Source organism: Camellia sinensis, chromosome 13 (genome assembly GCF_055761805.1).
Source record: "Camellia sinensis isolate YWXY chromosome 13, ASM5576180v1, whole genome shotgun sequence".
Classification (NCBI taxonomy): Eukaryota; Viridiplantae; Streptophyta; class Magnoliopsida; order Ericales; family Theaceae; genus Camellia; species Camellia sinensis.
The window spans coordinates 1,610,740-1,634,883 of NC_138973.1; the positions used below are offsets into that span (position 1 = coordinate 1,610,740).

The 24,144-nt window shown below is 34.7% G+C and overlaps 4 protein-coding genes across 9 annotated transcripts; 1 reads left to right on the forward strand and 3 right to left on the reverse strand.

Annotated features, from left to right (window-relative positions):
* The first annotated feature begins 403 nt into the window (after positions 1-403).
* ACL5 (S-adenosyl-L-methionine-dependent methyltransferases superfamily protein) lies at positions 404-5,217 on the forward strand. The gene is made up of 10 exons (XM_028206222.2): positions 404-914; positions 1,416-1,482; positions 1,680-1,774; positions 2,264-2,366; positions 3,622-3,710; positions 3,925-4,081; positions 4,221-4,296; positions 4,407-4,465; positions 4,548-4,684; positions 4,807-5,217. Exons 1-10 carry the CDS (start codon positions 736-738, stop codon positions 4,883-4,885), a joined length of 1,041 nt encoding a protein of 346 aa, XP_028062023.2. The 5' UTR covers positions 404-735; the 3' UTR covers positions 4,886-5,217.
* Positions 5,218-5,265: 48 nt separating this feature from the next.
* On the reverse strand, positions 5,266-5,907 carry LOC114265397 (uncharacterized). The gene has a single exon (XM_028206223.2). The coding sequence runs from the start codon at positions 5,780-5,782 to the stop codon at positions 5,411-5,413; it is 372 nt and encodes a 123-aa protein (XP_028062024.1). The 5' UTR covers positions 5,783-5,907; the 3' UTR covers positions 5,266-5,410.
* On the reverse strand, positions 5,266-12,412 carry LOC114265395 (mechanosensitive ion channel protein 10-like). Of its 6 annotated transcripts, none has more exons than XR_014348080.1 (8): positions 12,170-12,412; positions 10,607-12,067; positions 10,388-10,508; positions 9,440-9,733; positions 9,157-9,359; positions 7,883-8,185; positions 6,875-6,921; positions 5,266-6,138 (listed from the first exon to the last, which is right to left on the reverse strand). XR_014348080.1 is itself a non-coding variant. In XM_028206220.2 (7 exons), the coding sequence occupies exons 2-6, from the start codon at positions 12,052-12,054 to the stop codon at positions 7,924-7,926; spliced, it is 2,328 nt and encodes a 775-aa protein (XP_028062021.2). In that variant the 5' UTR covers positions 12,055-12,067; positions 12,170-12,412; the 3' UTR covers positions 6,633-6,921; positions 7,883-7,923. The 6 variants fall into 6 exon arrangements, 4 of the variants coding, with proteins under 4 accessions (XP_028062021.2, XP_082757264.1, XP_082757265.1 ...); XR_014348081.1 differs by having other exon boundaries at positions 10,607-12,064; positions 12,170-12,372; XM_028206220.2 differs by lacking the exon at positions 5,266-6,138 and having other exon boundaries at positions 6,633-6,921.
* A 7,220-nt stretch (positions 12,413-19,632) lies between these two features.
* Positions 19,633-23,977, reverse strand: LOC114265394 (mechanosensitive ion channel protein 10). Its single transcript, XM_028206219.2, has 5 exons — positions 21,928-23,977; positions 21,690-21,810; positions 21,209-21,502; positions 20,938-21,140; positions 19,633-20,229 (listed from the first exon to the last, which is right to left on the reverse strand). The coding sequence occupies exons 1-5, from the start codon at positions 23,364-23,366 to the stop codon at positions 19,983-19,985; spliced, it is 2,304 nt and encodes a 767-aa protein (XP_028062020.1). The 5' UTR covers positions 23,367-23,977; the 3' UTR covers positions 19,633-19,982.
* Between the last annotated feature and the right edge of the window lie 167 nt (positions 23,978-24,144).

The following is a 24,144-nucleotide window of genomic DNA, read 5'->3' on the forward strand; positions in this document are numbered from 1 at the left end:
AGTCGAGAGAAATTTTTTGAATTGAATTTTCTTTAGATTGATATTGAGGGACTTTAGACATTATGAAAATATTATATATCCTTTATATTATAAAATCTTAATATCAGAGGCCCTAAAAAAAAATTCCTATTTAAAATTTAGAGAAAATACAGTAAGTTTAACAATTTTAATATAAATACACTAACTTTTTTTTTTTTTTGGTAAGGCTAAATAAATCGAAACTAATGCAAATAGTGTAAAAACAAACGAAGAAAGTAAAATATATATTGTCATATAAAAAAGATGATAATATTTTTTTTTTTTCATTCATATAACTATCAAATTATTAATGAAAATAGAACTAAATATTATGTAAATTAAGACGGGAATTCAATATATTTGCATCAAAACCGTAGAATTTATTATATTTTTTAGGTGTAATTTATCCTATTTTATATAGTTTTTCTAGTTAATTTTGTATCTAGAGACTTAATAAACTCATTTGTCGTCCTCATACACCATTTCGGTCGAATGCCTGTCTTTGCGTTGGTGTTACTATATAAAGGGCTCTAGAGTTGGCACATTTCAAGTCCCACACCCGTCAAGACGCTGCGATTCTCTCACTGCTGCTCACTTTCGTTTGTCCTTTTAGTTCTCTCTCTTTTCTCTCTCGCTCTCTCGGTGTTAATAACAACAAACTGTCTTTCTTTTCTTGATCTATCTGTGTTTGGGTTTGAACATATATTTGATATAATAATGGGTGAAGCAGTTGAGATCTTCTATTCTAATGGTTTCTGCAAAATTCAAGAAGGATCCGATCATCAACCATTCAATGGGCATCATCATCATCATCATCATCATCATCATCATCAAAACGGTTCCTGGTTTGAAGAAGAGATCGATGTTGATCTTAAATGGTCCTTCGCTATAAACAGGTTTGTTTCCCCTCCATCATGCATGCTTTGCTTTGCTTGTGATATATATAGAGAGTATGTATGTCTGTGTTCATAACTTCCATATGTACTATATTTTATGTAGTTGAGGGTTTTACATATTCTTCCATGCTCTAATATATCATATATATCTTCTTTTTAATTTTGTGGTGTGTTCATTGCACTTTTTAATCTAATTTTTATAGTAGGCTTCTATTCTGTTGTGTTGTGTATATTTGTAATCTCTGATGTTTCTATGGATCTTTTTTTTCATTTTATTTATTTAATGTTATAATCAAATTGACATTTCTGTAGCTATTCTCAAGTGGAGGACATGAAAAAGATAAATTCTTTCATCTATTTATATAGTTTTTAAACCGCACCTAATTTCATATATTATGAGAAGTTTATTCCTTTCCTTTTATATTTACAGCCCAGTGATTCTTCAAGTATAATTTATTTTTCTTCATTACCTAACAAGGCTAACTTCTCTCTCTGACTTAGTGTGCTTCATAAAGGGACAAGCGAGTACCAGGACATAGTTCTTCTGGACACAAAGCGCTTCGGGAAGGTTAGTACTGATTGTTTTTCGTTCATGGTCAACTAACTCTAACTCTTTGTTCAGATAATTAAAAAAAAAAAAAAAAAAACTATCTGTTAAAAGACTTGGTAATTAATTTGATTTATTAAATTGGTTGAATGTAACTGAAGGGACGACTGATTGCATATATATATATATATATGTATGTATATATGGGTGTATTGTAGGTGCTGGTGATTGATGGGAAGATGCAGAGTGCAGAAGTGGACGAGTTTATATACCATGAATGCTTAATTCATCCTGCTCTCTTATGTCACCCTATGTGAGTCTTTTGATTTGCATTTTATATATATTATAATTCAATTAGTCCACTCTCCAAATTAACTGGTATGCATATATACGTATGATATCTTCCTTTGACTTGTGCCATTATCCTCCCTCTCCTGAGTGTCTTCATAATTATCTTGTGGTGTTGAATGTCCTCCTCTCTCTCCTCTCAATGGCGTTACCTCCAGTGGCACACATTCTTTGTTCCCCTTCTTCAATGTGTGATAAAATTTATTTAAAAACATAAGTTTTTTTACTCTCTTTCTATAATTGAGTAATAATGCAAATATAAAAAGTTCTGAACAAAATTTTTATATAAAAATATGTGATCATTTTATTGTAATTTATAATGTTAACATTATTAATGTCGCTGTTATATTATTTTAATTATTATTTTTTTTATATATATAAAAATCACGTTTTGTAAATCATTTTTTTCTTGTGTAACTATGTATGCTTATTGAGAATGGGTGATTAATTGCAGTCCAAAAAAAGTGTTCATAATGGGAGGGGGTGAAGGTTCTGCTGCAAGGGAGGCACTCAAGCATAGAGCGGTTGAGAAAGTAGTCATGTGTGATATCGATCAGGTAATTAATTAATTAATAAAGAATGATAATAATAAAAAGAAGAAGAAGGATGATTTTTTATTTATTTTATTTTATTTTATTTTATTTTTTTGATAAATTTCATTTCCAATAATAATATGATGGGAGTAGCACGTGGTGGATGCATTTTGAGTTCTGTGGGGTCCAGATGTCTGCTATATTATGTAACCAACTTCCATAATTACTGAGATTACGAAACGAGAAAGGTTAGGTATTATGAAATTTATTTTATAAAAATAATTATAAAAGATTTATGATATTTAAATTATTTTGATTAGTGTATGATATTTTATTCTAAGTATAATTTAATGATGATAAAATTTTCATAATTATTTTCATGAAAAAATTTTCACCATTACTCTTACAAAACTATTCTTTACCGTCTTTTGATAATAATCACGGAGTTGACGTTTGATTTGACAGTAATTGTTATCCTAATTCCTAACTACCACTCAAACACTCACACTAAACGACAAAAATGTCCCCCTCCTCCTAGTTGACTTTATCTTCAGCAGAGCAGCCAAGCTTTAAGGACATATTTGCTTTGCTATTCCAAGATAATTATATTTTACTGTTTATTATATAAATATTAAGTTACTTTCATAGTTTCATTATTCGTGGAGAAGTGTGTGTTATTTTAAAATGAAGATAAAAAATAATAAATAAATAAACCTTTAAAATAGGTGAAGAAATATTGATGTCATATTGAAATTCTTTTTGATTTATAGATTTTGATCAATTAGAATAGTCACAGTTAGTATATATTGTAATTTTTTTTTTTTGTATGTTTTGTTCTTATATGATTTGTTAGGGTATTTCTAATGGTGCACCAATTTTTTTTTATTAAATTTGAATAAAAATTTCATAATTGCTCGAACGGAAAGTTTTATAATTTCATCAAACCACCGATCGACTAGGCAGAAGACCTGGCGAACGACCGGCCAATGTAATTTTTTTACAAATTTTTGCTTTGAGATGATCATCCGGGAGATATTCAGTGGTGAAAATCTAACGGCAATAAACAGTGATTTCATGAAAGGTACATTGGCCTTCGGTTTGATGAAAAAAAAAAGTGAAATCCTGAATTTCATGATGGATTTGATGAACCATTAGAGTATGGTAATGTCGATAATGCTGTTTTTTTTTTTTTTTTTTTTTTTTTTTTTTGGTTTTCATCATGAATATGTGGAAATTTTTTTTTTTTGGCTAATTCTGTAGCACAAAAATATAATTGCAGGAGGTGGTGGATTTCTGCCGTAGATATCTGACGGCAAACAAGCAGGCGTTCGGAAACAAGAAGCTTAACTTAGTGATTAATGATGCCAAGTAAGTAAGCCCAATAATATGATTAATTACCTCTGTATTCTGAAACAATTTGTTTGTATTTAGGAAAGCTTAATTAAACTAGTACATATATATATATATATATCAATATGCTTGCATTTTCATTTGACATTATAATAATTATTAAAAAGAAAACGATGATTAATGTTGGTTGGTTGGTCGGTTGGCTGGTTGGTTGGTGTGACAAAAATAAAAGGGCGGAACTGGAGGAGAGGAAGGAGAAATACGACATAATAGTGGGAGACTTAGCAGATCCAGTGGAAGGAGGGCCTTGCTATCAACTATACACCAAGTCCTTTTACGACCAAATCCTCAAGCCTAAGCTCAATCACAATGGCATCTTTGTTACTCAGGTCTACTCAAAACCCCTCCTTTCATATATATCTCTATGATTGTTTGTTGCTTTTGGGTTCCACTTACATTACATGTATACCTATATACTAATATTCCATATATTTTTTTTTTAATTTATTTTTATTTTTATTTAAACAGGCAGGGCCTGCAGGAGTTTTCACCCACAAGGAGGTCTTCTCCTCTATATACAACACTATTAAACAGGTCTTCAAGTGTAAGTTGCTGGCTCTCTCTCTCTCTCTCCTTAGACACGCATACTGCACCCTTAAAATGAAAATGAGAACAAAAAAAATTAAATTAAATTGTGGATTGTGGTGGTTGCAGATGTGCTTGCATACACAGCTCATGTGCCATCTTTTGCAGATACGTGGGGATGGGTAATGGTAAGTAAACATGGATTAATGGTTGGCTATATATATATTAATATTAGTTATTTGGGATTAATTCTGTATAAAACTGTTATAGGCGTCAGACCAACCTTTCTGTATTGATGCTGGGGAAATAGACAAGAAGATTGAGGAAAGGATAGTTGGGGAATTGCTATATCTAAATGGTGCCTCCCTCCTCTCCTCGTCCATCCTCAACAAAACTGTTTCCAAAACGTAAGTTCCAATTTTCTCCAAAATCATTTTTTTTATTTTGATCCGTCACAACAACACTAATAGATCATTGTTCCAAAGTACTGATACTAGTTTGTGTTAATGATGTTGACATTTTGTTTCAGGCTGAAGAATGAAACTCATGTTTACACGGAAGAAGATGCAAGATTCATCCATGGACATGGGGTAGCCCACCGCATTTGAGGCCTCAGGCCTTGGTTGAGGGGGAATTGCTGTACAGAAAAAGAGTGTTCGCAAACAAGAAATATGCAAGAAAATCATGGTCAAGAGTTCTAGCAGGAAACAAAATTCTGAACAATTGTTAGAAGCTTTCGGTTTTAGACAGTATATATATATATATATATATATATTAGGCTTCTTGTGATTGTTATAGGGCCCTCAACCTACATTGTTACTACTTAAGAAGCATTCCTCCATTATCATATCAATCGTGGGCGTGGGATTTGTCACATTTTTCTTTTTCCCTGTGTAATTCTTGTCTGTTTGATCTACTAGGAAAGATTCCATTTGTCCCATCTCTGCAATTGGCTCTCAAATGGGTTTAATTTCTTAACCAAGCTTGATTTCCGAAATCAAAATTTTCAGATCAATATATATTAATATATAGCTAAGAAAGTTGCATACAACATAAACTACAGAAAGCAATGAAATATGAAGAGGGAGACAGATTAGAAGAAAATTCACATAACATTCTCAGATTCTTTTTGCTCAGCTCCTCTTGACCGGGTCGAAGTTGGCAACTCCGACAACAACCCCAGCAATGACAGTAAGCACAACCCCACCAGCAGCAATGCTGAGCAAGAAGTTCTCGAGAGAGGGAGTGACACCAGGCCCAGCTGCCTCAGCCACCTCAGGTATCACCATGGAAGCTGTCAATGCAGCTGCTATTAGCCCTGTGATGGCCTTTTCCTTCAGAGGGGCTTTGACTTCAAACCGAGCCCTGGCCTTGAAATTCACAGCCACGGACTTCTTTGATGGCCTCACTGAGAGGGGCCTAAAAAAGGCTTCAGAGCTTGGCTGTTGTTGTAGCCTCTTGTGGGATGCACAAGTTAATGGCATAGCCATTGAAACAGAAGCCATTTTCTATGCCCTTTGCTCTGTTATTCTCTCTAGCTTGTCAAATTATAGGATTGTCTCTATTTCTCAAGTTCTAACTTCTAGGTGTTGGTTGGGAGAAGAAGAGTGTTAGATAGGTGATGGAGGAAATGAAAAGAATGGGATGAGAGGTGCAAATTAGAGATTTTCTGCTGATGTGTCATTCCAAGGCTGTCCTACTTGGCAGCTTTTCCACCCAGTATCAGGGGATAAGGTTATCCTGTTAGATTGATCTATGTGGTGGCAGCTTTGCATAGTTCAAAACCAAATACCCCCGTCCCTTTTGCTTTAGCCACTAATATCTTTTACATGGCCAATTATAAGCATGATGAAAGTAAAAACTGTCAACAGTAATAAAAACATATATTCAGAAGTCATGCATAGATAGATTTTGCATTAGAACAAAGAAATTTTTAAAAAAAATATATATGTATCAACCAACAAAAGAGGATGTGAAACTTTGAGCAAACTTTGCAAGATACCCAAGAAAATATGACCAATATTGCAACATAATATTTTTTATATTTTCTTAGGGTTGCAAACCAAAGACTTCACAAGTAGTTACTCAACCAAGCATTAGTATTGGTGAGCTGCACCCAAATTAGTGCAATATGATCACATCACACCCAAACAAGGCATAGCAAAATATAGTAAAAACAAGTTTACCGTGATAGGACCCTTGGTGGGTCACATGGACTGGATATAGGACCATCTAGTCCACTAAAATCCAACTAATCATGGTCCAGTAAGGTAAACCAGTTGCAGGACCACTTGACTACAGTATCAAAACAACAGGCCAATGCCCTGAGAAAATATCAAAGGGCCTAAGAGAATATCAGAGCAAGATCACCCCTTTCCTTCTTATCTCTATTTGACTCACCAAAACAAAGTCATGAATATCTTAATTACACATAGGTAACTACACAGCAAGCTTGACTGAATACTGCGTAAGCCAAATTGATCGATTTCTTTTTTACAGATGGTAACATATCTGATATGAAAATGTCACCGAGAATGTAGAAATGAAGAAATAAAAGCAGACAGCTTCAGCGTTGTCCTCAACACAACCACACTCACCTTCCTCAACGCATGGGTAAAAGAATATCCTCCCCTTCTCATAGCACCTGCCATAAACCATTCAAGAACAAAAACTAAATAAATAAAAAATGAAAAGTTTTTGTTAGAGCCTTCAACAACGATTCTGCTCAATTTTAACAAGATAAAACTGGGCAGAGTAGTGATCATATATACTTTTTCATCCTTTCTTTTTTCCTTCCTTTCTCACTGGTCATTAATCTCAAAATTTGGTTTCAATGGCCACAAGATACGAGGTCCTGAAAGTTGCTGGCAAACCAAAATACTGGACATTGGAAGCTGATTGAGACGTACAATATAATTTTTCAATCACCCATTCTATTGTTAATGGCTGCTAACCTAGGAATATATATATATATACATTTTTTTTTTTTTCTTTCCACAAATTACTATGATGATGATTGGATTGTATATGAACAGCATGAATGTCTACAAGTAACTTCAAAGTATTATGTAATAGTTAAGGCTTATATCAAGGATTTAAAAGGAAAATTTTATTGGGTTTATCCCAATAATAACAATTTCTTAGTAATTTATCTGAATCCAGTAAGTTTCCACAGAGAGCAATCAAGGTTTTTAAAAGAGGGTACTAGTACAGCAGACTTCATTCATGATGCCTTGAAACTGAAATTATACGAACTTTTAAGGATCAAATGTTCAGCAAGCAACCGTCCATACAAAATTGCCCCATCGCAATTCCTATGGTAAATGTAATGTCAGGCTTGCAAACTTCAATGCAGTGGATATCTTCCTATAGTCATGCCAAACAAGGGATTTAAAATCCCTGTGCCAGCCAGCTAAGGCTGTGTTTAGATCAAGGATTTGGGTAGGGATTTGTGGAGGGAAAGGAAAACTTGAGAAAAATGGAGAAAATTCTAACTTATATTTTATTCACCATTTTCCTTTCTGCAATTGCCTACCGAAATCCTAGATCCAAACACAGCCTAAAAAGTTTGTGTTGTTGAATAAGCAAGGAAAAAGAGAACATACTTCGCAGATAAGACTCATGAAGTCTCAAGCCAAGACAATAGTTATTTGGCAGTCCTAGTAGTCATTGCTGACTCAACAAGATGAACTTCTTGAGGCAGTAGATTATATTTGATACCCAGCTCTTCAAAAAATTTCTTCATCTCTATGACCAGTTCAGATCTCCGCCTGTTCTTCTCTCCATATTCTTGAAAGTTCATCGTATGATTAAAAAAAAGAACCATCTTTATCTTGTTGACATTCTCAATTTCCTTCACTACCACACTGTGATTAGGATGCCAGTGTTGGGAATTTTTCTCCAAATACCTGACCATGCAAGGGAAAAATAATGAGAAAAAAGAAAAAGATGATAACCAGCAGATAACATACTGATTTTAGGGACAGTGGTGTGATTGTATTAAATGGACCAGGGTTTTTTTTTTTTTTTTTTTGGATAAGCAAGTCATATTATAACCGAAAAAGAAAGATATACAATGAATTTCAATACACATCTTTTGTAGGGAGAATAAACAAAAACAAAAACAAACTACTCCCTCAAAAGAAACAAACTAAGCCTGTAGACGACAAACAAAACATACACAACAAAGGATTCAAAATTTCCCTCTAGCACTCTTCAAGTAATGAAGTTTCGCTTTGAGTTTTCTTCTGTTATCCTCCTTTGTAGTCTCCCCATTAATGGGATCACTTGTGATAGATATCACTTATATGTACACATCAAGGTTAGGTTTAGTTCAGAGAAGTTAGTTGCAATAATTTTTTAGTTTTTTGTTTTGTTTGAAACAATTTGGCAGGCTCTCCGTTTTCTTCACATGAATGCTCAAATTAAATATTGTAAAATCAGAAGCAAAGATGTTTAGAAGGTTACAGCAACACAAAATGGAATTTTAACTCAAAGAAATTCACATCAGCATGTTTGTAATGTTTAAACGGTATACCAGCATTTATCTCAAGTTGGAGCGCGCACATTTCTTGCCTTTAAACTACTTTAAATACAACTCAACAGAGTCTTGCTCCAACATAGTGAAACCTCACCATGCAGTAATTTATTAGTTCCAATAACATGGATTTTTTAGCCAAAACAAAAAGGGGTAAAAAATATATTGTAAGTTCAAAATAGAAGGTCAGTTTAAATATAGCTCTGTTTTAGCCTACACAAACCCCATGTCCATAATAGTCTTTGTGCTGCATTCTATTAGCTTGACTAACTGATATAAAAGCCGTTCTTGTAATCCCACAATCAAGTACAAAGATGAAGAATAAGGCCACAGTAAACTTACTTCTTTATGTTGTCTTTTAGAGCCCCAATCTTCTCCACTGGTGTTGTGAAATCAATAGAGAACTCCAAAGAATCACCCATGTCTGGGCTTCTGTAGAAATTGCTGATGGGTTTGGTAGCCAAAACTGAATTTGGATAGTATATCTTTTCATTATCATATCTTAAGAAGACAGTTGTTAAGATATTCATTTCTTCAACTATCATCTGTCAATTTACAATATGTCAAACAGAGTTGATCAAATAACTCTGATATAGTCAAATATAATGAGCCTGGTATAAGTTACCTGAACACCATCTACGACACAACGATCACCAACATCAAACGGATGCATCACAAATACAAATATGATAGCTTCAAATATGGTTTTGCAAATGTTTTTAAACATAAAACCTGCTAACAGAAGCTGTGATGAGAGGAAAACAAGTATTTTTGTGGTTGCAATTTCCATTAAAAGAAGCCACACAATAATCATAATCACAAGAAGGATCCCCGTTACAAGTTTGTTCAATTGCTTCACAGCTGTTTTGGTATCATTTAAAGCATGTGCAAGAGTTTTCCGGCCTTTGAAAACTTTCACCTACACAATTAACAAGAACATGAATATTCACCATTCCTATACCAATCAAAGAATTCTCTACAGAAAGCTAACTTTTATTTTATTTTATTTTATTTTCCTTCTTTGTGTCTGTGTGTCTGTGTGTTAACAGATACTAATCCAATCAGGTCCCAATTGAGACTTGAAACCTGCCCGCCCCTCTTTGGGGTATGACAGACAAAACTCAAGCTACCCAGCTGGTAGCAATAGTTAAATTCATTGTACATTTCAATGTGATCAACCATACAACAGGTTCTTTTGAATAATCCTTAAACTCGTCATCTCTTATGAAAACCAAGTTCAATTTGAAAGGTACTAATCTACGATGACTCAACTTCAACAACTTGATTGTCATAACTTTTTTAAACTACTATGCAATTATGATGTGCCATCCTTGCGCTATAGCACAAGGCTTCAGAATGTTCTTTTATTTTAAATGTTCACAGAAAATACAGTAGGGGGGGGAAGCAAATTTTTGAGTCCTTTTTTAGCTTCCCCTGCCTCATTTGTGATCAAAGCATTGTAACACATGTAAGGCAAATAAAATGCAGTTGTAAGATTTAAAACTAGTTGGTGCTTTCAATTTACAAAGAGATGCAAACAGATAACCCACTTTCAATTTAAAGATTTGCTTACCACCCATTCCGTTAAAGATTTTCTGTCAATTCGTCCCGTCTCTGATTCTTCAAACAGTGGAAACACGAGATCCACCTCTTCCTTAATCATGAATCTGCTTAGGTCCTCCACATTGATATACCTAAGAATCAATATCTATCTGTTACAGGCAAGCAACAAAAAGGAAAGGATGGGGGGATAGGAGATCACAAAAATCTTCATGAGGTAGATTTTTCTTACTCGCAATCAGTAGGAGCAACATTCTTGAAAATATGATAGGCAGCAGCAATTGCTTCCATCTCACTGGTAATCTCCTTATCTGTTTGTTCACCTCCTCCATCATAAAAACTTTCATCAAGTGCATTGGAAATGGTGGATAGCCCTGAGCTCGATATCACATCGACCAACAACTTCAAGGTCCAAGCAGAAACTTTTTCCTGCTTCATCTTATAAAGCTTATTTATATCAATCACCTCTTTCTCTTTCCCTTCCTTTCCCTTCCTTTTTATTCTGAAACTGAAATGACTAGTGCTGTTTATTCTTCCAGTCATCCGTGCCAACTCCACAACTGGGGGCCCTGAAAGGGTTTTGAGAATGTATTGATGGAAGATTGATTCTTGAATCCTGTCAAAGAATCTATCAAGGTGGAAAGATGATGCCAAAATCTTTAGCAGGAATGTCTTTAAGACCCATAAGAACGACCCAATGAGCAAAGAAACAATACTCCAAGTAACACAGTCGAAAATCCTAGTGGCCTTGGCTGATCTATCCACTGTACGATTGAACAACAAAACCCAAGTAAGGAGAACCAGACTCAACCAGATACAGACCTGAACACTCCTTTTCAAACCCTGAACAAAGTACAACACGTTCTTTCTGAATAAAAAGTATCGTTCAATCAAGAAAACAACAAAACGAATAGACCATTTGGTAACCAACATGCCGAAAAAGGTCACCAATACAAGCAGAAACCATTTCCAAACTTCCAAACCCCAAATCATGTATTGTTGTAATTTGTGGACAGTCAAGCTAGCCACGAACATTCCCAAGATGGAAAAAAACACAACCCATTCAATCAGAACCTTCATTTTCAATTTCTGATACTTCAATTTATGTTGACTACTCACTTTCTTATAGATTTGTTCATTCTCATCCTCATCATCATTCTCATTCTCATTCTCATTCTCTACTCCCACACCTCCCGGTGACGCCATGAAAAGAGTCCTGGGAGTCATCGACATTATCTTCATACTCTCCTTGAGTGTACTAGTAGTGGGTGCCATTTTGTTAGTGGGCGATTCCCGGCTAGATAAGTTTGTATTAGGCGAAAACACGGTTTGTTCACTTCTTTGTTGCATCACTGAAGTAATTTCTTGAAGCAAATTGGAATCAATTGGCACAGATTGTTCCCCAAATCTTGACTTGGGTTTTGAGAACACTGACCTCGAGAGTGATTTTCGTCGAGTTAGGGTCTCAGTGGTGGGGATTTTGGGAGGCTTGTTGGGGCTAGGACTGAACCGAGCAATCTCTGGGGAAGGCTGAGCTGAATCCACACCATTACTAGTTGTCGAAGCGTGGCCGGAGATTACAAGCACCACTTCAGCTCCGGGATGAGTTGGGCTTGACTTGTAGTTGTTCTCTGTCCTGCCAATTTCGCCACTTTTTGAAGCTTTCCCATTGGCATCCATCACAATCCTCCTGCTACATTCAATTCAACACCAAACAAACAACGTCTAAGTGGATTTCGTGTTTGGAAATTAGTCAGCTTGATTATCCAAGAATAGAATAAAATAAAATACATACTTATAATCTAGGAGCTATCGATGAGTTGGTCTCCTCTTGTACAATTAGATAGATGCTCAGCCTGCCTGAGGGACATATCTATCAGTCTTCTTTGTTTTGTTTTGTTACATATAGAGAAAATTTCCAGAGTCCGTAATGTAATGAATGAGGAAAGGGATAACTCAGTCGAAGCATTTAATTTGAAAGGCAATTATTGGTTGCGTACAGAAATACTAAACACTTTCAACTAACTAAGTCCAGCTCGCATGTTGATCAAATTCATGTCAAATTTAAATTTGATTAAAAATATATATATATATATATATTTTTAACGTTGTATTATATCTATCATTAAATTTAAAATTTTATTTTTTTTCATCAAACTTAAAATTCATCTGTCTTTCATCAAATCACTATTTATTGTCGTTAAATTTTCACCACTGAATGTCCTTCGGATCTCTCTCGAATGACCACCGCAAGACAAAAATTTATAAAAAAAATTACACTGGCCGCCCTGGTAGTTAACTCTGTCCACACTTTCAACTTACTCTTTATCAGTTTCGCGCCAAGAAAAAGGAAATGTTTTTTTTTTTTTTTTTTTTTTGGGTAAGGATTATTGGATGTAAATGTGTAATTAATTAGTGAAACAGGGGCTGCGTTTTCTGGGTTTATTTCCAAAAAACATTTAGAAACGGAAAATTTTATTTTTACACACTTAACTAGCTCGATACACATATGAGAACCTGAATATACAAATTAAGTAAATAATTAAATAATAATAATTTTACAAACACAAATATTTTGTCGGTAAATCCTAAAGTACAAATTAAATATTGTTAGAGGGTCTTTTAATTAATTTTAAACCTAAAAAATTTATGGTGGAAATCTCTAATTTAGAGGTAAGATTTATTATTTAAAAAAAGAAAAAAGAAAAAAGGGGACAAGTTAGTAAGTATATTTTGATCTGATAATAGTTGTATTTTATTTAAATTAATGATGAGAGGAAATATAATAAAATAAAAACTGGATATTAATTTAGAATCTTTTAAGTTTAGATATATATAAAGCAACCCTAGTTTTCCTAACAAAAACCCTAAACTCTCATATTATTCAACTAGCAGCCGTGAAGAGGAGATAGGAGTAGCTTTTGGTGAAAATTGAAGAATTAGTTTGGTGCTTGAATAACTCCATCTCCAAGGTAGAAACCAATATTCTGTGAATATAGTTATTTTGTATATATGTTTCTGTGCATTCATTGGAAAAAAAAGGAATGAAAGCTTAACTGATTAGGTGGCTTGAATATCTATCAAATTAATAGTTGTTGTCAAATAGTGTAATGAGTATAGTGGATGTATGAAGAACAAGTATGGCATGGGTTATATTCAATGGGCGTTTTTGCTTGTAATGGCGGATCTTGTGAGTGAAACGTGGGTCAGGTAGGAGTGCTTGGCCCCCAATATTTGTGAATATCATGTTTCTTTTATGTAGTTTGAGGAATTAAATGGGTACATATAGTTGAAGTACAATCTATGAGTATGAAATTCTGCACAGAATCGCAAACTTTAAAAATCAAGAAATCATATCAAACGAATGAATTTTGAACTGAAATTTTTCCAGTAGATTAATTACATATTGAATTGCATATCTGAATTTTCTCATAATTTTTGGGAGTCAAAATCCATATAACTGATGCGTTCAAATCTGTCTAGAAAACTGGCTTTAAACAGTAAGTTCGGAAGTGTTGTTTTCTTTGGGTATAAATCCAAAAATTATCAAATCAGCGTCATTAGAACCGATTACGAGTTTAGTTTTGTACATTCTTGGCCTTGCGTTGATTTCTCATGTATACTAAGAGAACCATTAATTTCTTTAAAGTACTGCAGAAAACAACCTGTTTAGATTTAATTAATTGTAAATAATTATTTTGATAAGCAAATCAAGTAAAACCTATTGGGTTTGAAACTTAGGATATATTAGTTGTTATCTGGAGGGTTTTAGAATTTTTCAAATGGTGTAGAGTGAATTTTTAATTTTCAGAGTTAGTGAACAGTTCGAGAAAACCTATCAAAAAATCTATTTTATCTCAAAGTCACATTTAATTAAGTTTCGATTTGAACCCATGTCTTGGGTGATTTTAGACCTTGAAGAACATGAATTCAGGTAATATTTAAGAGCAATGGTAAGTTGGGTTGAGCCGTGTTAGTGCGCCTTAATTGAGGTTACTTAGTTCTTATCCTTTAGTATTTTTAAATTATTAGTGACGTGTAGTTTTTATACTTGGTTCAGGACACTAGTTGGACTTTTATACTCTATTCGAGGATTACATTATTTCGTTTCCAGGTGAGTAGTTTCATGCTACATATTTTTATAAATGTTCCCCTACCCTGAACTGTTGAAAAATTAAATTGTTGTTTCAGGACTAAACTGTTTTGATAAATTATTATATTATCAATGAAATCAAATTATTTCTGAAACATGTGTGAACTTGGCATACTATAAACCATTTGTTTTGGTCTCATGTTTATAATGATGAACTACCATGTTTTGCGAAATTGATGTGTATTGATTATTGGAACCATCTGTGTATTTAGTCCAGGGAAATTATTCCACTGTGTGTGGTGACTCTGGCCACTAGGGAACAGATCAAGGTTGGGCCGTGATGACTCTAGTGCTCAACGATTGTAAGGAAAAGACCTAGGTTAAGCTAGGTAACCTTCAATTGGATCGTCTTTGAGAAAAGGCCCAGGTTGCCATCTTGAGGATGACTCTTAGTTCGGTATTGGATCCAACAGGGCTTATAGCCTTGAGAACTGTGTGGCATATTACTTGTTATTTTCTTGGTATCTAGAAAATTATTGGTGTTCATGTTGTAATCCGTTTTAAGTGAAAAATGTCATTTATCATGTTCTCGAGAGACTTGAGTATTTTAACCATTGAACTATGGAACCTTCTTTTTGAAACAGATTCTCTTTACCAAACTGTATGTCAATCTAGTTTCTATGATATATATCTTATTTTGGAATTGAACCATGTTTTCAAAACTATATTTACTATCCATGTTGCTACTCACTGAGCTATCAGCTGACTTAGTTGTTTATCACTTCCAGGTGTTAGAAGGACTTAGAGTGGGCTTATGGCGTAGCAGGTACTCAATTGCATGGACCTCTAGGGCATTCATTTATTTTGTTTTAGCTTGTTATGTCGGGTTTTGTGCATACATTGTGGTTGAATTTTTATTTAGAACTATTTTATTTTGTGGGTGATTTGTGTTCTATTTAGTATATATTTTTGGAAGTTGGTTGTGGTTGGTTTTATCAATTATACTTATGACTTGTCATTGGATTGGGTTTTGATTTATTTATTTATGGGCTATCATCACATTTATTCTTTGTGATTTTGGGTTCATGTTTAGGCTTATGTGTGCCTTGGGCTGAGTCCCTGTAAGCCACGGCCGGTCATGCCCGGATTTGGGGTGTGACAACATATCTTCTCAATACACACACTTATTGATTTGATTATTAATTAATTTTCTTAATCCACGCACTTAAAATTATAATTATACCATTCACTCATAACTATTGTACACACACTACTTTATCCTCCTTTACACACACTTCAGCTTTCTTCCAATTGATGATTTGCTCGAGCAAGAACAGAAACAGAATATTATCAGTAGCTATAATTCAACTCTTTTTTTTTTTTTTAATCAAACAAAGAGTTTCACACGCTGCAAATTCAAGCAACAAGTGTTTCAGTAACTTAATACCTTTGATCGGATAATGTTGGGCAAACAGAGACGAAACAACTGCATAGGCCCAGAATGCCATCTATGCTGCTATTTCCGATAAGCTTCATATGATTCGAGTAATTCACATTGGCACTAAAAATGAAGCAAAACGCAAAATCACTTACAACTCAAAAAATAGAAATACTAAGGATACCAACATGAAGTATCACAATAATATTCATCATTGAGGAAGATGAATTGCCATCCATGGAGATGAGCCCGAACAGCAATGTCCATGTCCTCAACTGTGGTTCTCTCTAACCATCCACTCGAATCCTCCAAAGCCTTTATTCTCCACACACCAGCAGTCCCATTGAAGCCAAAGAAATTAAGGAAAACCCCATTTACTTGTTGCTCAACCTCAAAATGAAAAGCTAAATTAATGTTCTGCAAGCAATAGAGATATAGAGGGTGTAATAAGCAATGTGACAACAATTGAAAAACTAGGGTTTACTTTTTTTAACTCAAAATGTGTATATTGAGATTTTTTTGTTCTTAAAAGATATTTGCAGAGAAATTTTTTCATATAATATTATGAAGGTTGCTGAATATCTATTATGGTCATTTTTATTTAGGATATAATTGTCATTGGGGGTGAGCAGCGGATATACCGATCCGCCAAAACCGATCGAACCGAACCGATCCACCGCATTTTGGACGGATGCGTGATGACGAGCGGACGGTTGCGGATTGATTTTCTCCAATCCGCTAATTTGACAGACGGATGGCGGATTTGAGGTTCCTTTGGCCGCAACCGAATTGCCAAACCGCGAGCACCCTTAGTAATTTATAAGACTTTGTGTTTTCAATTTGTTTAAATATTTTGTTTGTATTTTCAATTGAAAAAGAGTTCGAATATTTTGTTGAAATTTTTTTTTCAATTCGAATATATTTTTTGAATTCAAAAAAAATAAACGTATTATTTATCTATATTTTTTGGTTTTTAAATCTAACTCTAAAAATAATAAATAAAAAATATGATATATGCTAGTTGATTTTTATTTTCAAAAACATATATAAATATAACAATACAGAGACATACAATCTTTACTATTGCTCTGTTCATGGTTTTGGTGATTTGAATTGTTTTTATATTTTAAGAACCATAGATTGTAATACTTTATGTGGATGAGGTATGCTGTGATTGTAATATGTGGATGAGGTATGCAGTGATTGTGATAATCTAAAGTTTTAAACTTTCTTCTTTTGGATGAGGCATGCAGTAATTTTAATACTTTTTTAAGTCATTGACTGTAATACTTTTTTTTTTTTTTTGGGAAGTGCACAAGTTGAGCTATGTTGAAAATTTATAAAATTTCAAACCGCCAAACTGATTCGCATCCATCCGCTAAACCGCCAAACTACTCAATCCGCATCCGCTGGATTGGCGGACGGATACGGATTGATTTTCTCCAGTCCGCCAATCTAGCGGACAGATGGCGGATTGGAGGTTCCGTGGCCGCAACCGACCCGCGCCCACCCCTAATTGTCATTAAATTATATTTCATTAAAATGTGTGCTCTGAGCTAACTAGATGTATGGAAATAGAATTTCTCTTTAGAAACGGTGAAGATTAAAGTGATCGATTGATTGATAAAAGATATGTTGCTTCTACTACTAGTACCAATGGCACCAAGAAGGGAAGGGTTTGGAAATTTTGTAGAGAGAGAGAGAGAGAGAGAAAAAGAAGAAGAACCATGAAGAAGAAGTTGATTTGGAAAATGTTTGTGACGCCTGACCCCGCACCCCCAAAGTGATCTTGATCCTCCATGTATGTGCGGAGCCAACTCATGTATGTATGGAGCCAACTCATGTATGTGTGGGGTTCACATCATGAGTGATTCAGATTTGTGGGAATCTTGTAAGGGTAGGAGTCTCATCATTGCTCTTAAAGATTTGATGAGCAAAGTCTGATATGAAGAATTCCTTTCTTTCATCCCCACCCCCACCCCCACCCCTGTACAGCTCAGCTCGAGAAACAACCGTCAATTGGAGAAGTTATTGGTTGCTACAAGGATTGCGCCATATGAGGCTCTATATATATTGTGATTAATAGAAGGGATGAGAATTATAATTTTGTGTTAAGTAATTAAAAAATATATAACAACGTGAGAGTTTGTGATTTCTCTGAATATAATCACATCACGTGATATCAAGACTAATCAATAATTTTAGTCAATTGAGGTGGTGGTGAACAATCAAGGAACATTACGGACAAGATTCTAATCCAAACGGGCCAACTTAGCACTATAGCCTTCTTTAATCCCCTTTATTTAAATAAATTTACTTAAAATATTGTGAATTCTTTAATGCCACTTATTAATTAATTTAAAAGTTAACCGCTTTATTTCAAAGGGATAATCCAAATGATATGGTAAGGACCTCTTTATTAGACCTAGAGTTTGAATTTTAATATGATATTTAAAAAAAAATAAAAAAAAATTAACCACTTAAGATTTAACCTGCTACCACATCATTAAATACTATGAATTTAGAGATGATGTTTTAAAATTTTTAACATATGTGCATTGGTTGTTATAACATTTGTTATGATCAAGTAAAGATAATTATCTAGCGAGAACTCTATACAATTAGACCAAGAATGCAAAAAAGAAGAGACTTAATAAATTATTTCAAATCGCATAACAAATATTGCTTTTCTAACAATAGTATTTGTACCAATAAAATGGTATCTACTGTGTTACAAGCAAATTCAATTTCAAAATAAAACAAATTTAATGTAAAGATTTTTTGTCACAAAGACTAGGACTAAAAGTTGTGGCCAATGCATATTGGTTTGAATGCCTTACTAGGAGGCGAAATGTGAATTGGGATCCTCCCCTTGAGGCCCCTCCTTCATTCCCTCCTTGCAGGGGCCTTCGGGTCCACTTTGAGGCCTATTTTTGATAATCTGAACCGTTCATATTTTTAGATTTATTCAGTATATTATACCTGTAAAAAATCAAGTTGATCGGATATCAGAAAGTATGCGTTCAGAAAATTGGGACTACAAACTATTTTTTAATAAACAGTTTTCCGAACACATACTTTATGATATTCGATCAACTTGATTTTTTATAGGTATGATATACTGAATAAATTTAAAAATATGAACGGTTCGGATTATCAAAACTGGGCCTCAAAGTGGTCCCGAAGGCCCCTGTAAGGAGGGAATGAAGGAGGGGGCTCAAGGAGGAGATCTGGACTCGCGAAATGTACCCATTGAAAGTCATAGAACTGCCGGTTGGACGAGTCACCCAGTTGATTACCTTCTTAGTGGTTGGTCGACCCATTATTACAGTGCAGTGATAGGAAAAACGACTTTGAACCAATTAATGGTTGTTCTTAATTAACCAATCAACGTCCACACATTTCATTTTTTAAGCACTATTCAAATTATTTTGTTTTGAGCGCTTTTGCCTTTGTAAGGAATAATCTATTTCACAGAATTTATAAAAAATAATAATAAAAAAACTAAAATTTGATAATTGTTAAAAAATTGTTGTTTTGCTATATAAAAAGTTTTTTCTGGTCTTATTATTATTATTTTTTAAAGAAATTATCATATTCTCCTTATTTATTTAACAAAAAACAAACAAGCTTTTTTTTTTTTTTTTTTTTTTTTTTAACTTTAGATTTGTTTTAGCCAAAAGCATGTTATTTAGCTATATTTCCAAATAGGAATATGGAGAAGAAATGAAGCGATACATATATAATATATATATAGATAGAGGGTGCCAAAGCCAATCTTTTCAAACCCAACACCCAGGGCCAGGGCACGTACAATCCTTTCAAACCAAATGACAAACCACAACACGACAAAATATAATATTTGAGGGAAAAGATTTTTTCAAGAAAGTGAAGTCACATTCAAATAAAGTCACTTTAGCCTACAATGCATTACATTACTTACACAGCAAATATTTCACGCAGATATTGATAAAAAGAAAGAACACATTTACGTACATACATACATACACACTTAGCAAATGAGACTCCATGAAGTCTCTCTGATGGAGCCACACGGTGGCGGTGGTCCCAGCAACACTAGTCGTAGTCAGATTGAATAAGATGAACTTCTTGGGGGAGTAGATTATATTTGATACCCAACTCTTCAAATATTCTCTTCATCTCTATAGCCAGTTCAGATCTCCGTCTCAGCTTCTCTATATACTCTTGAAAGTTCATGGTATGATTAAAATACAGAACCATCTTTATCTTGTTCACATCCTCAATTTCCTTCATCACCACACTGTGGTTTGGATGCCAGTGCTGGGAATTATTCACCAAATAGCTGAACCAATGCCAGCCAAAATAATGAGAAAATAACATAAACGGCAGACAAATCATACCGATTTCAAGGCAGTGCTAAATCAAAATGATCATGCATTAAGTTCAGGTCAAACAATGATTTTCAAATTTCTATCACATATACACATGATAAAATTTGTTGGAATGACTGACAATTACAAGAATAATCAAATAGCATGTTCTAAAATCACAAGTAATGATGTATGGAAGGTTACTTTTACACAGTAACAAAAATAGAAATTTAATGCAAATGAACTCACAACAACATGTGGGCTATGTTTACACGATAAAAAAAACTCCAGCAGCAAGCAGGTGTTCGCCTTGTAAATTCACTGTGATGGGCTAGGTGTTGAGTCCATGACTGGATGTGATTGGTTAGGTGTTGAGTACATGACTGGAAAACATAATCCAATAACTAGACGACCTTATGATGGTAAGATCATCATGCAGCGATTTATGACATCCAACAGTAAAGATTGTTCATCCAAAGATCGCATTAAGAATTATATTGTTAGTTCAAAATAGCTCCGTTTTAACCCTATTCAAGTCCCATGTCCATGATAGTCCTCGTCCTTTAGCTGATTTTTCCAAATTCTTAACACAAAGGCTCTAATTATCTATTAGCTGGACTCAGTGATACAAAATCAGTTATTTGTATTCGCACCATCAAGTGAAACGAGGAATAACTTACTTCTTTATTTTGCCTTTTAGGGCCCCAATCTTCTCCACCGGTGTTGTGAAATCAACACAGAACTCCAAAGAATCACCCATGTTTGGGCTTCGGTAGAAATTGCTGATGGGTTTGGTAGCTAAAACTGAATTCGGATAGTATATCTTTTCAGCATCATATCTTAAGAAGACAGTCGTTAAGATATTCATCTCTTCAACTATCATCTGTCAATTTAACAATATGTCAAACAGAGTTTATCAAGCAATTGATATAAGCAAATATAATAAGTTACCTGAACACCATCTATGACACAACGATCACCTACATCATATGGATGCATCACAAATACAAATATGAGAGCTTCAAATATTGTTTTGCAAGTGTTTCCAAACACAAAAGCTGCCACCACAAGCTGTGATGAGAGGAAAAAAAGTATTTTGGTTGTTGCAATTTCCACTAAAAGAAGCCACACAATGATCATAACCACGAGAAGGATCCCCGTTATAAGTTTGTTCAATTGCTTCACAGCTGATTTGGTATCATTTAAAGCATGTGAAAGAGTTTTCCGGCCTTTGTAAACTTTCACCTGCACAAGTAAGAAGAACATGAATGGTCACCATTGCTGCAATTTAAAAACAAATCTAATAACAGCAACTTTTTTTTTTTGGGGGGGGGGGGGGGGGGGGGAGGAGAGGGTTAACAGACAGTGATCCAGGCCTAAATTGAGGAGTAAAAAAATAACCTACTTCCTAAAGATAAAAAAAAGGTCTTACCACCCACTCCATGAAAGCTTTTTTGTCAATTAATCTGGTCTCTAATGGTTCAACCAGTGAAAACACAAGATCCACCTCTTCCTTAATCATGAATCGACTCAGGTCTTCTTCATAGATGTACCTATGAATGAATTTGAAATTTTATGCCAAGTAGAAAAGGGAAATAGGAGAAACTTTTTCTACTATAGATTTTTCAGGGAGTATTGCAAAAAATCTTCAACCCATAGATTTTTCTTACATGCCATCAGTGTGAGCAACATTGTAGAAAATATGATAGGCAGCAGCAATTGCTTCCATCTCATTGGTAATCTCCTTATCCATCTGTTCATCTCGCCCATCATAAAAATCTTCATCAATTGCATTAGAAATGGTGGATAGCCCTGAGCTCGATATCACATCAACCAACACCTTCATGGTCCAAGCAGAAACTTTTTCTTGCTTCATCCTATAAAGCTTATTTATATCAATCACCTCTTTTTTTTTCCCTTCCTTTCCTTTCTGTTTTAATTGGAAACTCAAATGACTAGTGCTGCTCGCTCTCCTAATCATTTGGGCTGACTCCATAACTGGAAGCCCTGAAAGGGTTTGGAGAATGTATTGATGCAAGATTGATTCTTGAATCCTGTCGAAGAATCTATTGAGATGGAAAGATGATGCCAAAATCTTTAGTAGCGTTGTCTTTAAGAGCCACAAGAATGACCCAATGAGCAAAGAAGCAATAGTCCAAGTGACACGGTCCAAAATCCTAGTGGTCTTGGGTGATCGTTCCGCACCATGGTTGAACAACAAAACCCAAGTAAGAAGAACCAGACCCAACCAGATACAGACCTGAACACTCTTCTTCAAACCATGAACGAAGTACAACACATTCTTTCTGAACAAAAAGTTTCTTTCAATCAAGAAAACAACAAAACGGATAGACCATTTGGTAACCAACATGCCAGAAAAGGTCACCAATACAAGGAGAGACCATTTCCAAACCTCCAAACCCCAAATCATGTATTGTTGCAACTTGTGGACAGTAAGACTAGCTATGAAATTCCCCAAGATGCAAAAAAACACAATCCATTCAATCAGAACCTTCATTTTCACTCTCTTATGCTTCAATTTACGTTGACTACTCACTTTCTTATAGATCTGCTCATTCTCATCCTCTCCTCCCACGCCTTCCCCCGGGGACGCCATCAAAGGTGTCCTTGGAGTTGCCATTTTGTTAATGGGTGATGACTGGTAAGATAAGTTTGAATTGAGCAAAAATGGGTTTTGCTCAGTTCTTTCATGCATTGATGAGTTCATAATTTCTTCAGCCAGAATGCTATCAAGAGGTACAGATTGCTCCCCAAATCTTGACTTGGGTTTAGAGAGCACCGAAACTGACCTTGAGAGTGATTTTCGTCGTGCCAGAGTTTGAGCGGTGGGGATTTTGGGAGGCTTGTTGGGGCTACTAGAACTGAAGCCAGCAATCTCCGGAGAAGGACAGCAGCTCATTGGCACCTCCGAGGCCGACAAGTTCTGAGCCGAATCCACACTAATATTGCTAGCTTTTGAAACATCGCCGGATATTGAAATCACCACTTCAGTTCCAGCATCAGCTGGACTTGGTTTGTTGTTGTTCTGTGTCAGAGTCATGCTTATTTCTCCACTTTTTGAAGCTTTCCCATTTGCCTTTGCCTCCATCACAACCCCTATCACATTAAATGCCCAAGAAAGATTCTTCAAGAGATTCTTCACTCACGTAAGTACGTTTCGCTTTTGGAATTTGGTATGATAAATATAATTTCTCAAATAATAAAAAATACAAACTATAATCTGGGAACTATCTGCACCATGGCATCTACTTCTAGAATGCCAAGGAGGTCATCATGCATGGCATGTATTAGAGTCGGAAAACATTCTTCTATCCGATCCAAGTAGTACTATCTCAAAATACCTGCCAAAAATCCACAGCTCTGTTATCCGTAAATAATAGCATAGGAAAAGGAGCATCCACTTTATAAATCTCTTATTTTCCTTAGAAAATGTTATCATGAGAAATTAAGGGAAATGATTATGCTGATTGATGGTGATGTAAGTAGATGATATAAGCTTAAATACTATCATCCTTTCAATAATCGCAAGAAAAGTATTACAGATAATCATATTTGCCGTCGTTAGCTCCATCCCTAACTTTATCCTTTGGATAATGACTCATAATCTACTATTGTCATTAACCCTCCCAAGACAATCAATTGGAACTGTGATTGATGCACAAGATCGTTCATTGCATGTTTGGACATTATTTCAAAAGCAGGATACTCCATATATCCATTTATTTAATTTGACAATAATGCTTACTTTAGTACGGGGTTGGGGTCCTCTTGCTGCTGTTACTGCACAACCGGGGTGATAATCGTTTTTAAGAGTTTTACTTTAAAATTACTTCAATAATTTGAAGAGAGAGATTACAACGTGCACT

Bases quoted from the DNA above. Each gene is read 5' to 3' on its own strand.
- ACL5 (XM_028206222.2), top strand. From the start codon at position 736: ATGGGTGAAGCAGTTGAGATCTTCTATTCTAATGGTTTCTGCAAAATT. The intron at 2,367-3,621 runs GTAATTAATTAA...ATATAATTGCAG, and splicing joins TCATGTGTGATATCGATCAG to GAGGTGGTGGATTTCTGCCG. The intron at 3,711-3,924 runs GTAAGTAAGCCC...CAAAAATAAAAG, and splicing joins TTAGTGATTAATGATGCCAA to GGCGGAACTGGAGGAGAGGA.
- LOC114265397 (XM_028206223.2), bottom strand. From the start codon at position 5,782: ATGGCTTCTGTTTCAATGGCTATGCCATTAACTTGTGCATCCCACAAG.
- LOC114265395 (XM_028206220.2), bottom strand. From the start codon at position 12,054: ATGGATGCCAATGGGAAAGCTTCAAAAAGTGGCGAAATTGGCAGGACA. The intron at 9,360-9,439 runs GTAACTTATACC...GTAAATTGACAG, and splicing joins GTGTCGTAGATGGTGTTCAG to ATGATAGTTGAAGAAATGAA. The intron at 8,186-9,156 runs GTAAGTTTACTG...TTGCATGGTCAG, and splicing joins CTAAAAGACAACATAAAGAA to GTATTTGGAGAAAAATTCCC.
- LOC114265394 (XM_028206219.2), bottom strand. From the start codon at position 23,366: ATGGAGGCAAAGGCAAATGGGAAAGCTTCAAAAAGTGGAGAAATAAGC. The intron at 21,811-21,927 runs GTAAGAAAAATC...ATTCATTCATAG, and splicing joins GTTGCTCACACTGATGGCAT to GTACATCTATGAAGAAGACC. The intron at 21,141-21,208 runs GTAACTTATTAT...TTAAATTGACAG, and splicing joins GTGTCATAGATGGTGTTCAG to ATGATAGTTGAAGAGATGAA.